The sequence below is a fragment of the Vanellus vanellus genome (genome assembly GCF_965231255.1).
Source record: "Vanellus vanellus genome assembly, chromosome: 1".
In the NCBI taxonomy this organism is placed as follows: domain Eukaryota; kingdom Metazoa; phylum Chordata; class Aves; order Charadriiformes; family Charadriidae; genus Vanellus; species Vanellus vanellus.
This window is the reverse complement of record NC_138905.1, coordinates 33,856,547-33,870,176: the sequence shown is the minus strand read 5'-3', so window position 1 is coordinate 33,870,176 and position 13,630 is coordinate 33,856,547. Positions and strand designations below refer to the sequence as shown.

General features: G+C 38.3%; 1 protein-coding gene across 1 annotated transcript; it reads left to right on the top strand.

Moving 5' to 3' along the window:
• The first annotated feature begins 503 nt into the window (after positions 1 to 503).
• Positions 504 to 13,053, top strand: PUS7L (pseudouridine synthase 7 like). The gene is made up of 8 exons (XM_082498724.1): positions 504 to 1,436; positions 2,124 to 2,283; positions 4,329 to 4,524; positions 6,174 to 6,272; positions 7,799 to 7,880; positions 9,347 to 9,624; positions 11,347 to 11,400; positions 12,029 to 13,053. The coding sequence occupies exons 1-8, from the start codon at positions 542 to 544 to the stop codon at positions 12,350 to 12,352; spliced, it is 2,088 nt and encodes a 695-aa protein (XP_082354850.1). The 5' UTR covers positions 504 to 541; the 3' UTR covers positions 12,353 to 13,053.
• The last annotated feature ends 577 nt before the right edge of the window (positions 13,054 to 13,630 follow it).

The following is a 13,630-nucleotide window of genomic DNA, read 5'->3' as shown; positions in this document are numbered from 1 at the left end:
GATGGAGAGAGTCAACCTCTGGCAACGTTGGCGTCACCAGGACGGAGACGGCGGCTCGCGACGCAGAAAGCGGAAGCGCTCTCTGCCCACGCCGCCTTCCCATAGGCTGCCCGGGAGGTACCCCGCCCCCTCCGGCACGCCCCACGTCTGGCCGCGTGGGGGGGTAGACGGGAGGGAGGGGTGTCCATTGCTCTCTTTCCCCGCGCGCCTGGAGAAGTTGGTACCGTCCTCGGGCCCCCTCCCTCGTGGGTGGGTGGGTGGGTGGGTGGTGGCGCCCCCTGGCGGCCCTGCCGGGGCACCTGGCGGCGGCGCGAGGAGGCTGAGGGGCGCGCGGCCGTCCCGCCCCGCGCGGCCGTGCCGTTGGGGCGGCCCGTAACGGCCGTTCGGGTCGGGAGCGGAGGCGGCCCTCCCTGCCTGGCTGCCTTTCAGCAGCCTTTTCTTTCACATTTGATATTTTTCCTTCTCCTCTCCGTGTTGTTTATTTTCCCCTCTTGCAGGTTGTGGCGGTGTCTGGCTGGGAGCGGGGCGAGGCGGGGGAGCCATGCTTCCTTCCTTCAGCTACCTGACGGATCACACTGGCTTCTGTGGTACTATCAAAAACTCGCCCAGTGACTTCGTAGTGACAGAAATCGAGGTGCCCGAACACTCGCTTAGGGATACCCAGACTGAACCGCTTCAGAAAACCGGCGAAGCGCCGCTAGAACAAAGCAGCCCGTGCCTGTGGCAACCCAAAAAGCTGAGAACGGAGCCTCCCGGCCTGTGCGCCAAGGGCTGTGGCGGTGGTGCGCCCAGTCCTTTGGAGTATGACCCAAACCGGGCAGGAGGCGACTGTTCCGCATCCCCTAACAAAAACCAGCATGAGGGTGAACCCGAACTGAAATCCGGCCTTGAGGAAGTCAGTATATTGGATTCCTTGCTCGGCAGACCCATGAGTGACCTGCTTAGTAAATTCGCTTCTGATCTGAAGGACGCGTGGGATTTGGAAAATAGTTCTGATATTAGCACTGGGGAGTTCTCGCTGGGACCTATACTGGACAAGAAAAATCGAGCTGATTTACACAGTGCTGTTAGGCAGAAATTCCCCTTTCTAGTCACTGTTACAAAAGACAATGAAATGATTGTAAGAGGAAATGCTGATTACAGAGAACTTTGTCAGTTAGTGACTGAAAAGGAAACAAGTGATTTCTTTAAATTTTTAGATGCAAAGCTAGAACATTCTACATTTTCTTTTGAGCCTGATGGAGACAAAGAGCACAGAAAAGTAGTTCACCACTTTATCAATAGAAAATTTGGAAAACTTTTAGAAACAAAGTCTTTTGCTGTGACAGGTGTAAATGATCAGCCACATATGTCAATAATGGTACGATTTCGAGAAAAAAGTTGGTCCAGAAAAAGGTCTGCTGGTGGTTTCCAGGAAAAACAAGACCTTTATACAGGTAAGTATTACATTTTTAGAGAAAGTGTCAGGTATTATGATGCTCTTTAGTAAGACTGAGACTGAGAAAATTTTTTATATGATATATAGGCCTGATTGACCCATTGTTTATGCTGAAATAAATCATTATTAATGCAGTGTGGTTACATCACTGGAGAATGAGATGGATGAATCAAGTTACTGCAGTGATTTTACAGTTTAGTTCAGTGATAATCATTACAGTTTTTTTGGCTGTAGCACAAACTCTGTGTTATTCCCTGTGTGCTAGCTTTCCCTTGAAAGTAATTGGGGGATTTTAGAAGATGCATCTAGATGTTGGACAAGTTAATAAGGTCAAATGTGATTTGTGATCACATTCCTTAAAGCAGTTTTTTTCTGATATAGAGAATGTTTCTAGCAATAAGTCAATACATGTTTGTTGAATTTTGTTGCATTTTATCAAGTACTGTTCTTAAAGGGAACAGGGGTTTCTGGTTGTTCTAAATAGTTTTGTGTACTGTCTCTTTATTTTTCTCTTTCAGTACTGAAAAAATCCCGTTTTCTTTAGTTTTGTGGGGTGGGAGAACTGTTTCTCTTCAGTTTCCATGCTGTTATGGTTTGAAGGGAAGAACCTGCGCATCTGTCATGGCAGAACGCCTTTGTGATTTAGAAGTGCAAATTCCTAATAATTCTGAAATGATTGTTTCAGCTTTCACCCTTCAGAAAGAAAATCTAGAAACACTAGAAGCAATTGGCTTCTTGGCTGCTGAACTTGGTGTTCTTCCTTCAGACTTCAGTTACACTGGCATCAAAGATAAGAAGGCTATCACTTACCAACCGATGGTGGTGAAGAAGGTGACTCCAGAGAGGTACGTACAATCTGGGAGCATTCAGTGTAGTGCGTCTTTTCGTATCTTAATAAGTATCAATGTGGTACAATCTTCTGAAATGTTCTTATTGATGTGTCTTCCCTTCTCCTGTATTAGAGCAGAGTGGAAATGGCTTTAATATTTTGTGGCTTTAGGGAATATACAGCTTATCAGTGAAGTCCCCCAGTGTTGGAATTTAAAGAAAAGTCTTGCCTTTCTCTGTATTTTTCATAATACAAATGTAATATATCCTATGGGATATATTGGGGCATCCAGCTCTGGAGTCCCCAACATAAGAAAGACATGGCCCTGTTGGAGCGGGTCCCGAGGAGGGCCACAAGGATGATCTGAGGGCTGGAGCACCTCTCCTATAAGGAAAGGCTGAGAGAGTTGGGGCTGTTCAGCCTGGAGAAGAGAAGGCTCTGGGGAGATCTGATAGCGTCTTTCCAGTATCTGAAGGCGGCCTACAGGAGAGCTGGAGAAGGACTCTTTACTAGGGCATGTAGCGATGAGATGAGGGGGAATGGCTTTAAACTGGGAGAGGGTAAGTTCAGATTAAACATTAGGAAGAAGTTTTTCACGTTGAGGGTGGTAAGGCACTGGAACAGGTTGCCCAGAGAGGTTGTTGAGGCCTCATCCCTGGAGGTGTTCAAGGCCAGGCTGGACGTGGCCTTGGGCAACCTGGTCTAGTGGGAGGTGTCCCTGCCTATGGCAGGGGGGTTGGAACTCGATGATCTTCAAGGTCCCTTCCAACCTAAACCATTCTATGATTCTATGATATCCTTCCAATTCATGCTCATGGGATCCACTTTACAATTTCTTAAATACCATCCGCTAGCTGGAACCATGAAGAAGCCTATACTACTTGATGCAATGGGTTTCCGCATACTATTAGAGTATTGGCTTGTGGTCCACAGGCAACAACTTAAAAGTTTTATACAGCTACAAAACTAAAGGAAATAATTACAAATATACTTTGGACAGATGCTGTCTGAAAATACATTTTGAATAACGTGTCAATAATACAAGATGTGCCTTTCCATTCCTTGTTTTTGTTACTTTCTGTAGCCAGTTCAGTGGATAAAAAAATATATATTAAGTTCTGCCATAGTAACAGTAAAAAATTGCTGGGGTCAAAATCATAATTTATTTCTTCTTCAGCTTTAACTTTCTAGTGGGTTTTGGTCTTAGCACAAAGTACACTTTAAAAATAAAGGAAAACAGAATTTATGGTTTTAGGCTTTATTACTAACATAAATATGTATCAGCAGTAAAATTCTACTGCAAACTGGGCTGTAAGGCCAGTTGTTCAAGAGATAATTAGAAAAACTTTGCATTAATGTTTGAATCATTAAGCAAAATGGTTAAATGCTTCCAAGCCACTAGCATAACAGGGAAAATAAATAATTTTTATAAATAAATAATTTCTGAAGTTATTAAAATATTGCTTAGAATGTAAACTCTTGTGCTGACGGTTTCCTTTGATTTGAATGACTATTACTTACACATAAGAACAAAGAGATTGAGTGGATACTTTAAAGGGCAAATACTTGAACTGTCAGCTGTGTTTTCAATTACAAGCATGTGCAAGCATACCCAGAGAATCAGTGTGCTGAGTTTGTTTTTGTTAAGGCTGATGAAGAAAGAGCAATTGTGTTTTGGAGTCTGCTAGAGCACATTACTTTTTCTTTTTAATGAAAAGCAGGTTTTTAGGACTGAAGAGTAAATTACTTGTTTTTCAATAAAAAATGCAAAATTCAGTTCAGTTGCCTTGAGAAAGTTCAATGAATGGCTTCATTCCAATATCTGTTGACCTATAAAATGTAAGTGCAAATGAAGCAAACATTTAGAAAGTATTTCTGGACTATAACTGTATTTTAAGACTATCTCTGCATTTCATTTGGTTTTCTCATAATAATTTGTTTTAATCCCGTTATTGTTTTTAAGTGTTGTTAATTCTAGTGCAAAGGTGGAGAAGATATTTATTGGAAGTTGAACAGCTTTAGTAGAGGATGGTTCATAATTTCTCCCAATTATTTATCCAGGTTGAAAGAAATTGGAAGCAAAATGGAAAAAAAGGGCATGAGAATACACGACATACATTCAGCATGCCAGCACCTTAGACTTGGTCAGCTGAAGGGCAATCACTTTGATATAGTTGTGAGAGATCTCAAACAGCATAGTCATGATTCTTCTGCAGATTTGAAAGAGAGAATATCTGAAGCAATGGAAAACGTTGAGGTAAAAAAGCCTCATGGTTGCCGATAATTAAGAGTTTTAATTTTGTGCTGTAAAAAAAAAAAATACTGTTAAAGACAATGCTTGTAATAGCACAATAACAGCTCTATTTCCCAGTTTTGATGCTTTTTGCTAGTCTTTCCCGCATTATTTAAGGAATCACAGGAGTAAAGCTGCCTTCCACAGAGGGACCATAAATGAATTCATTTTTTGTTACAGAGTTGCAGATGGGAAATTTGGTAGCAAATGAGTATGGATATATGAGCTATTGCTTCATGGACCTAAGGCCAACTGAAATGATGTGTTTCACTGTGGCAGTTGACAGTGTGAAAGAATATAGTTACGCATATCAACTGTTTGCCTGTTTTGGTCATGTGAGGAACGTGCATGGTTGCCTCAGGTGAAAAACTTTCATGGCATAAAGACATGTGAAATGTCTGTAGCAGAGAAAGAATATCTGAAATTCGGTGGATTTTGATTGTTGTTATCCTTAGTCCCTGAAGAAAACCCCATCATCAGACATTCTTAAACTACTGAGAAAAGTAAAAGACAATCATGGAAAAGAAAAACTTTAAGTGTTTTGTACAGCAATAATTTTCTTGCCCTATCTTTCTAACTAATAACTGTAATACAAACTACTGTAAGAAGATTAATCCAGGAATAAAGACTTGAATGAAAACTACCCAGTGTGCAAAAGCAAAATACATTCCATGTATTATAGAAAATTTTGGAAACTAATTTTATGATTGGCAAAAGCATTCAACTGGTACCTCAATGCTTCTCTCTCTGCTTCATCTGACTTTTTTTTTGGTTTGCTATTTGGAAAATGAACACAATTCCTGTGATGTGTGTCTTGCTTTATTAGATTTAGCTTACTGGTCAGATGATGAATGACAAAAACAGCATGTGTGTTTATCCAAAATACAGATTTTTCATCTTCTGTGAAAACAAAATCGCATTATGGGACCTAAAGATGTCCAGAGCAAGGTTATATAATTTGAACTGAATAACCATTTCCAAAACAAATAGCGTATGTTTTTTGCTTGTCTGCTCCATGCATACTTACTGTTTTCCAGAAAAGGACATTCTCATTGGGTCACATGGCTGTGATTTTACTCCTCACATGTGACCTAGAACTCATCAGGAGGCTTAAAATCCCAATTAGCAGACGTGCTCACTCGTGGTCTTTACTACTGTAATAATAATACAAATGATCTCATGTGAAAAAGGATTAGTATTTTTAAGAAAGAATGTCCAACAGTGGTTACTGTTCATTACCTGTGCTATGCCATGTTTGCTTGAGTAGAGATTTCATAATTTGGTGCATATAAAAAGCTCGATTACTTTGATTTGACCTGTGTTGTTTTTATAATAATTAACTATATAGAAATAATTTTGTTTCATTTACCTACTTTTTATGAAAATGAGGCAATGATAGAACTTGGTTGTCCCTTTAAGTGTTTCTAAATGAGGTACTAAAATATTGTAGTGAATCATAAGTTACGATTTTGTTGCGTATTACTTCTGATTAAAAAAAAAAGTTTGTGTGCATTTTGGGTGTAAATGTAGGTGTATGTGTATTGTATGCTTAGTCTTACTAATTGTACCTGGTACTTTCATGCTTTTAACATATTTATTCTTTATCATTCTAGGCAAAAGGTTTTGTAAATTACTATGGACCTCAGCGATTTGGACAAGGACAAAACGTTCAGACAGATCAAATAGGATTGGCTTTACTGAATGAAAAAATGGTATTTTAATTTTGTAATTTAAGTAGTTACTGTCAAGTTAATTTCACATTCCTGCTGCAATGTCTAGCACTGGAGTTGACCTTCCCAGTAAACAATTTCATTTGTGAGATAAACCCATATATGTGCTGGAAGTAATTGCCGGATCAGTTTTGACAGCAATGTAAGCATGCATGAAGATCTTCATACTGAAACAAAAAGTCCTTTTTAAACAGCAGGTGCAGCTTTAAATAGTTCAGGAAGTGATTTTTTTTGTCTATGATTGGTATGTGATTGTGATGGTCATCATGCCACTTGGCAGGAAAGTGGCTGCATTCCATACAAGGTTTGAACACTAAAATGAAGCAATCTTTATACAATGTTTATTCATGGTCCTGATTGCCTCCTAACTTGTAGCCTCTTTATCCTGCTGGGGGTCTATATACTTCTTAAAATTGTCAAAAGATATTACATAGGATCATATGAAAAGATTTGCTTTTTCAATACCACAGCTATATAGAAGAGATTGCTGCTTTCTATTATTCTTTGGCTACTTTCCCAAACTCTTAGTTCTGAGTGATTGCTCCCATGTAAGCTAAGGAGAGCTTATTTCTTAAGTAATAATTCATAAGATGTCATATACTTTTCAATGGGTATGGTATCATACCTGGCAGAGGTCTGAAACAAAATCAGACACTACAAAGGCAAATGAATACTTGAGAATCCTTTTCTTCTAGTCTTGTTTGGTTTCTGAGAAAAGTCAGGTAAACTTATCCTCCAAATCTAAGAAGAATCAAGATTTGAGGGCAGTCCATAAAAGTTAGTGTAGATGTATTTGACATTTTGAATTCTGGTATGCTAGCAGTTGGTACCAGGTGCCTGTCCCTGAAGAGTAATGATTTACATATCTAGTCTTAACTCGGGTACTTTTTAATTTAAAACATGTAGGAACTACTATTTATATTAAAAATGTGCCAGTATGTGCTTGCATAGTCCAATACAGAGGAGGAAAAGAACCAGATGTCACAGGTTGGTATAAGTGCTAGTCGATTGTGGGGCTCCTCTGGTGTTGCAAGCAGCAGAGGTTAGTGCAGTGTTTTCCCTGTCACAGTGTCATCTAACATAATACAAATCAGTATAAAATCTCTGTGTGAGACTGTGTAAAGTGTTCAGTCTAAATTTTACATGGAACGTGTAAAAGGGAAAGAAGGAACCTTCCTGTTCAAGATAGAATGATGGCATTACAAAGTGGAGGAGTTCTAACTGGATGTTCAGGGAGACTGACTGATTTCTCACAGAGCTTTGAAAGCTGTCTTGTGTCTTCTGTGTGACAAAAACCTTTCTATAATCTAAGAAGGAACACAACCACATTGATTTGCTGTTTATGACATCTTCTGTGAAAGTGAGAATTCGACCTTAAAGAACTAATACAATTTTGAGACGTTGCAGAATATGTTAACACAGAATTGGATGCATGATTATCTGTTTAGTTGACAAATAGTTATATTTAAATGCAAACAAATATAAATTGTTAATATTGTTCTTTAAAGGTGAAAGCTGTGAAGTTATTCTTCACACCTGAAGATACTGATGACCCTGTAAACAATGCAAAAAGATACTTTCTTCAAACTGGTATGTCCAGTTAAATTGTCTGTGTATTTATTCAGGGTCAGTATTGTGAGGCCGTAAGGTGTTGCGGCACAGAGAGATACTTTTTATTTTGCTGCTGCTTTATACCACTTAATAGCTTATTCTGAAGGACTCGCTAGAATTGCACAGTTAAAAATTAGATGAGGATGAGGCCCTAAATGTGCAAAATAGTTGAAAACTAAGGTACTTTAAGTGCAAGTCAGTATAGAAACAAACACTAGCATAATGCTGGAAAAGACTAAGATAATTTTATCAAAGCAGTTTTAGCCTCCTTCCATCTGTCTGCTTTTGGAATATAAACTTCTCCCTAATAAAGGAGGCGTACAAGAATGAGACACCCAACTCATAGTCAGCATTTACCACATGTGGGCATCTAATTTTCTGAGATTTCTATATCAATCTTAGCTCGTTTTTTGCACCTTTGGGCTTTGCTTTTACACCTCTTAAATTATGTCTCTCTTCCATGCTTTTCTGTGATCTACCTTTCTGTTGTCTTGAATTAAAATCAACAAAATAAAAAATAAAAAAAGGCAGAAGTGTGCTGAGTAAAATGCTCTGCTTGACATATATGTATTTTTTTTATCATTCAACTTAACTTTCTCTCCAAAACTAAAAATTTGGAGTTGCTCTCGACTTCAAATATATTTGTTATTTTCGAATATTCCACATCTATTAGCCTGCGTGTCACTGTAGATTGACAGAACAACTATGATATATAGCTTCAAGATACATAGATATGGTTCATTTCACAAAAAAGGTATGATGAATCATTCTGTGCCGTACATGGCTGTATGATGCATGGACAGACATTGATGTGGACTCTGAAAACAGCTGCTTGCCTTTTCCTGAAAGCAAAAAGTAAAAGGCTATGCAAAAAACTTCATCAGATAATCACTTGTAATGAGAAAATATATAAACCATAAAATTTTAAATATACAACATTTATATCATGTAGTACAAATCTGATTAAATGTATTTTCTTCTTGCTTGAGGCTCAGACTTCCCAGTGGCCAATGCAAATTGTACCTTGAAGAAAAAGGACATGTTTTTTATGCCCTATGAAATACATGTTCTCAAGTGATGTAAAGTAGAGGTTTAATGTTCTTTTATAGCTTGGGTTTTACTTTCAGTTATCTGATCTAAAGAAAACTTTGAAGGGATGAAAATAATAATGCAAATTAAGCTGAATGACTGACAGCTAGTTTAGTTTATGCTGCGTGAAATAGAGTGGAATTCATGGGACTGTGTTGATAGGCATCTAAGATGAAATTTGTCTTACATGACACATGGAAGGAAAGGGAACAGTAACCTAAAAGTCAGCATAAAGAGGTTAGACTGACACCGTTTTTCCCTACCTGATTATTTCATCTTCTTAAGTGTATTTTTTCCTAACAGGTAATATTTGAAAAATCAGGGATTACTTATATGGTTATTTTTGTTTATACCAGAAGATGCAAAGGGTGCACTTGTGATGCTGCCAGAATTTAAAGTGAGAGAGAAGATGTTGCTACGAGCTTTAAATCGCTATGGTGTAAATCATGAAGGTTGTACCAAAGGATGGCTCAATATTCCTCATTCCATGCGCATATTCTATGTCCATGCTTATTGCAGTAAAATTTGGAATGAAGCAGCGTCATATAGACTCAAGATCTATGGTTCAAAAGTTGTTGAGGGTGATCTTGTCTTCTCAGAAGAAAGTGATGAAAGCATTTCCCTGAATGACAAGGTGAGTCTTCACAAAAAAAAAAAAAAAAAAAACAAAAAAAAAACAACAAACCCAGCTTAATGCACTTGAATACATACTCAGACATACTCTAATGCTTTTATTTTGGTTGATTCATTAAAATTAATATTAGTTTCAAAGATGAAAACAGTGATGTAGCTTTTTTTGATTTACCATAAATAGGCATATAAGCTAGATGTATATTCTCTGTTCTAAGTGTTCATTTCATTCAAGTGAGAAGAAGGAACAGAATGTCAGAATTGATATATGTAAGAATTTAGCCTGCATCGTATATAAGGCTCTTAGGATCTGACTGGGGAAAACCTTCAGAGTGGACTCTGGGTGTGCCTCTGTTATCAGTCAATGCAGATATGAGTCTTGCTCTCTAGGTCAGACCTTCCCATTATCTATATTAATGAATGTAAGCCTGTGGTGAAAGGTGGCCTCAGACTGAACTGGTAATCTTGTTGCAGCTACACAGTCAAAGCATGCGTAGCACAATTTTACTTACTGAGGCAATTAAAACAGATTGACAGTGGGTCTAAACTGTTAGCAGCTGTTCAAAAAATGCAGCAGTCTTCTTGGGAAAGTAGCAAAGGGCAAGAGAGTGCTTCTGCTTGCCCACAGCACAGCCTGGGTACTGTGCGTGGAGCCACAGGTGAGCCAATGAGCAGAAGCCACAGTGGAACGTATGCTGGTCCCTGGTCTTAGCATGCTTGGCATATCTGTTCCAAAGTCATCTCTTCTTTTGGGGTTTGCATACCTTTTTCTTATTGTGGAAGCAGTTTGGTCTCTTCTCCCAAGCAGCAAGTGATAGGAAAAGAGGAAATGGCCTCTAGTTGCACCAGGGCAGGTTCAGATTGGATATTAGGAAAAATTTCTTCACTGAAAGGGTTGTCAACACTGGAACAGGCTGCCCAGGGAAGTAGTTGAGTCACAGTCCCTGGAGGTGTTTAAAAGATGCGTAGATGTGGCGCTTAGGGACATGGTTTAGTGGTAGACTTGGCAGTTTTAGGTTTATGGCTAGATTCAATCATCTTAAGTGTCTTTGCCAACCTAAATGATTCTATGATTCTGTCTTTCTCCTGGTCATCCGATAAAGCACACAATTTTCAGTGGTTTACTGGCTAATAAACAGCTGTGTGCATAGGTAGAATGTATTTAATTTCTTTTGTGTGAACACCATACAAATTTAAAAGTAAGAGCACTGGTCAGGTTACTGAATGACCTCCAGTCCCTGTATAGTGCCTTCTGTTTCCATTGTGATTTTTCTTTGACAACACTCTTGACAGTGAATGTTAATAAAACAAGTAGATCAAATAAAATGAAAAGCAGAGGTATCAAATTCAGTATTGAGTTAGTGAGTTTAATATAGATATATTCCTATTTAATATAAACCGTTTTTCTTAGTATTTTTCTTTTGCTGGTGTAGCACAAGATTGCATTGGCACAGTGAACTTCAAACTCAAAGAACATGAGTTTGTAGTGATAGTTGGCTAATTAGTGGTAGCTAGCATCAGTAAATATTTAATGCAATGACATTTACCAGGAAACACATTACTTTATATTAAGCATCTCTACTGTCATACCTAAAAAAGATTATTGTCCTTGTAGTAGTCAAATAACCTTAGAATCCTGTACGAGTTTGGGAGTGCATAATTCCTAAAATAGTGTGTTTTATTTTTAAAAAAGTTATTTCTCTTAACTTCTTGAATGTCTTGTCAGGTTCATGTAGTCACTGCTCCGGAAGAGTCAGCTAAAAAATACTCTATAAACCAAGTAAGTCTGTGTGAAAAAATCTGAGTTGTTGATCTCTTTATTTGATTAAAATGTTTTGTTTTAAAAATAATGTGATTAAGTTAACTGGTGCAGTCTTCTTCCTTGCCAGAATGCACATTAAAGAAAACACATGCAAACTAATCTCCACTCTCATAAAAAACAGGAGGAAAGAATATTTACTTTGTAATGGAAATAAGTACAGTGTCATTTGCAGTATGGCAATATTTATCTTGAAGCTGAATGTAAATACTTTGAAATTTTTTTCAGTCTACTGGGAAAAACAGTCAAGAGCAGTTGATGTTCTAATTTTTGACAGTTCAGAGTGTGTAGTTGTGAAGTCTTACATAGGCAACTTAATGTCTTTATGTCTGTATCTTTCCCAACAAGCAAGGAAATTCATGTTAGTACATTTCTAGTTTGGTCCTGATACATTCATTATTTTTTCTGCTTTAATTACATCCACGATACCTGCCTTGCACAGCTTTACTTCACAAGAGAAGTTGCTGTTTTACTATTTCAGGCCCCAAACCACAAGATTTAGACACATTTAAAATTGTAATCACGTTTATTTAAAGGGGAGTTGCTGGGCTTTATTTCAAACATGTTTGTTCTTTTTTTTTCTTTGAAGGTGGTTCTTCCAATGGTGGGACATAGCATCAAGTATCCTAGTAATAAAGTTGGGCAGTGGTACTATGAAAGGCTTTCTAAGGATGAGCTGCAGATGTGCAAATTCAGAGTGTCTCCATTACAGCTGAATATACCTGGATGCTACAGACCCATTTTGAAAAATGTTCAGAATCTGTCGTATTTTTTAGAAGGTAGTGAAAAAGGAATTGAAATTGAAGACAACGGTCTGAATGAATCAAAAGTCTCTCTTCATATATCTTTCGACCTTGATCCGTCGTGTTATGCAACAGTCTGTCTGAGAGAAATAATGAAATGTAACTTTTAAGATTCCAGTTAATGAAAGATTGTGGAAATGTTATACAATGGTGATATTTTATATATAATGCCAAGAAAATATGGGAGAATAACAGCTTCGAGCCAGAAACAGGAAACATTTGTAGATTGAGATTCATAGTGATTAGGAAAAAAACTCACCAAAACCCTTTGGAATGTTCCAAAAACATTCCAAACCCTAAATGCAAACCCATGGATGCATTGGAATAAAGCTATGTGTTATGCCAGGCAGGTTTAACAGAACTCAAAGAAACTATGGACTACAAGCATGAATTTCATGTTTGCATAGACATCTGACTTGCAAAGTTAAATCCTGGAAAAATGTTTGTAGCAAACAAATGTATCTTTTATTTCATAATCATTTTTTTAAAATGGTTTATACTAAATGCTGTTCACGCAATAATGTTATTTGGTGCCTTGTGTTCAGGCACTAAATGTTAAAAGGTAAAAGTCCTGAGTCAACAGTGACACATCATCTGGTACTTTATCAGACATTTGATGAACCCCCAACTTAAGTTCATGCTGTGCATAGCTGTTAGTGCCTATTCAAGTAAGCTCATCAAGATGAGGTGAGTAATTAACATAACTGCAAACCTATTTATAATAAAACCAAACCCCTGTTTTATTGTTTACAGGATGCCAACTTTAGCCCTGTTACTGTAAAGCCTTATGGTGGCAAAAAAAAAGTTAATGGAACCATCACTGGAAAAGCTTTTATATTTTTTTCTTAATTAAAAAAAAAACCAAACAGTTAACTGTGGTAAAATGAGTGGATTTATGGGAAAAGGGAAGAGCAGAAAATTTAATTTACCTTGACTTTAGCAAGGCTTTTGACACTGTCCCACAATATTCTTGTTACCAAGTTAGGACATCATGGTCTGGATGGGTGGACAACCAGATGGGTAAAAAAGTGACTGGATGAGGCTCAGAGAATAGTGGTTAGTGGGTCATATCCTACCTGGAGTGAGTACCACTGGAGTCTCTTCTGGCCCCCATCCTGTTTCATGTCTTTGTCATTGACCTGGAGGAGGGGATGGAGTTCGCCCTTATCAAATTTGCAGATGATGACACCAAATTAAGGGAATAAATGGATACTCCGGAAGATCAGGCTGCCATTCAGGGCAACCTAGATATGCTGGAGGAACCTTATGACATTCAGCAAGGACAAACACAAAGTGCTGTCCCTGAAAAGGAAGCACCCCTGCAGCAGCCCAGGCTGGGGAGGGACAAGTTGGGGAGCAGCTCTGCAGCAAAGGCTCTGGGGTCCCAG

Excerpts from the sequence above, each read along its gene's own strand:
- PUS7L (XM_082498724.1), top strand. The coding sequence starts at position 542 with ATGCTTCCTTCCTTCAGCTACCTGACGGATCACACTGGCTTCTGTGGT. Across the intron at positions 1,437-2,123 it reads AAAACAAGACCTTTATACAG|CTTTCACCCTTCAGAAAGAA; the intron begins GTAAGTATTACA and ends TGATTGTTTCAG. Across the intron at positions 2,284-4,328 it reads AAGAAGGTGACTCCAGAGAG|GTTGAAAGAAATTGGAAGCA; the intron begins GTACGTACAATC and ends TTATTTATCCAG.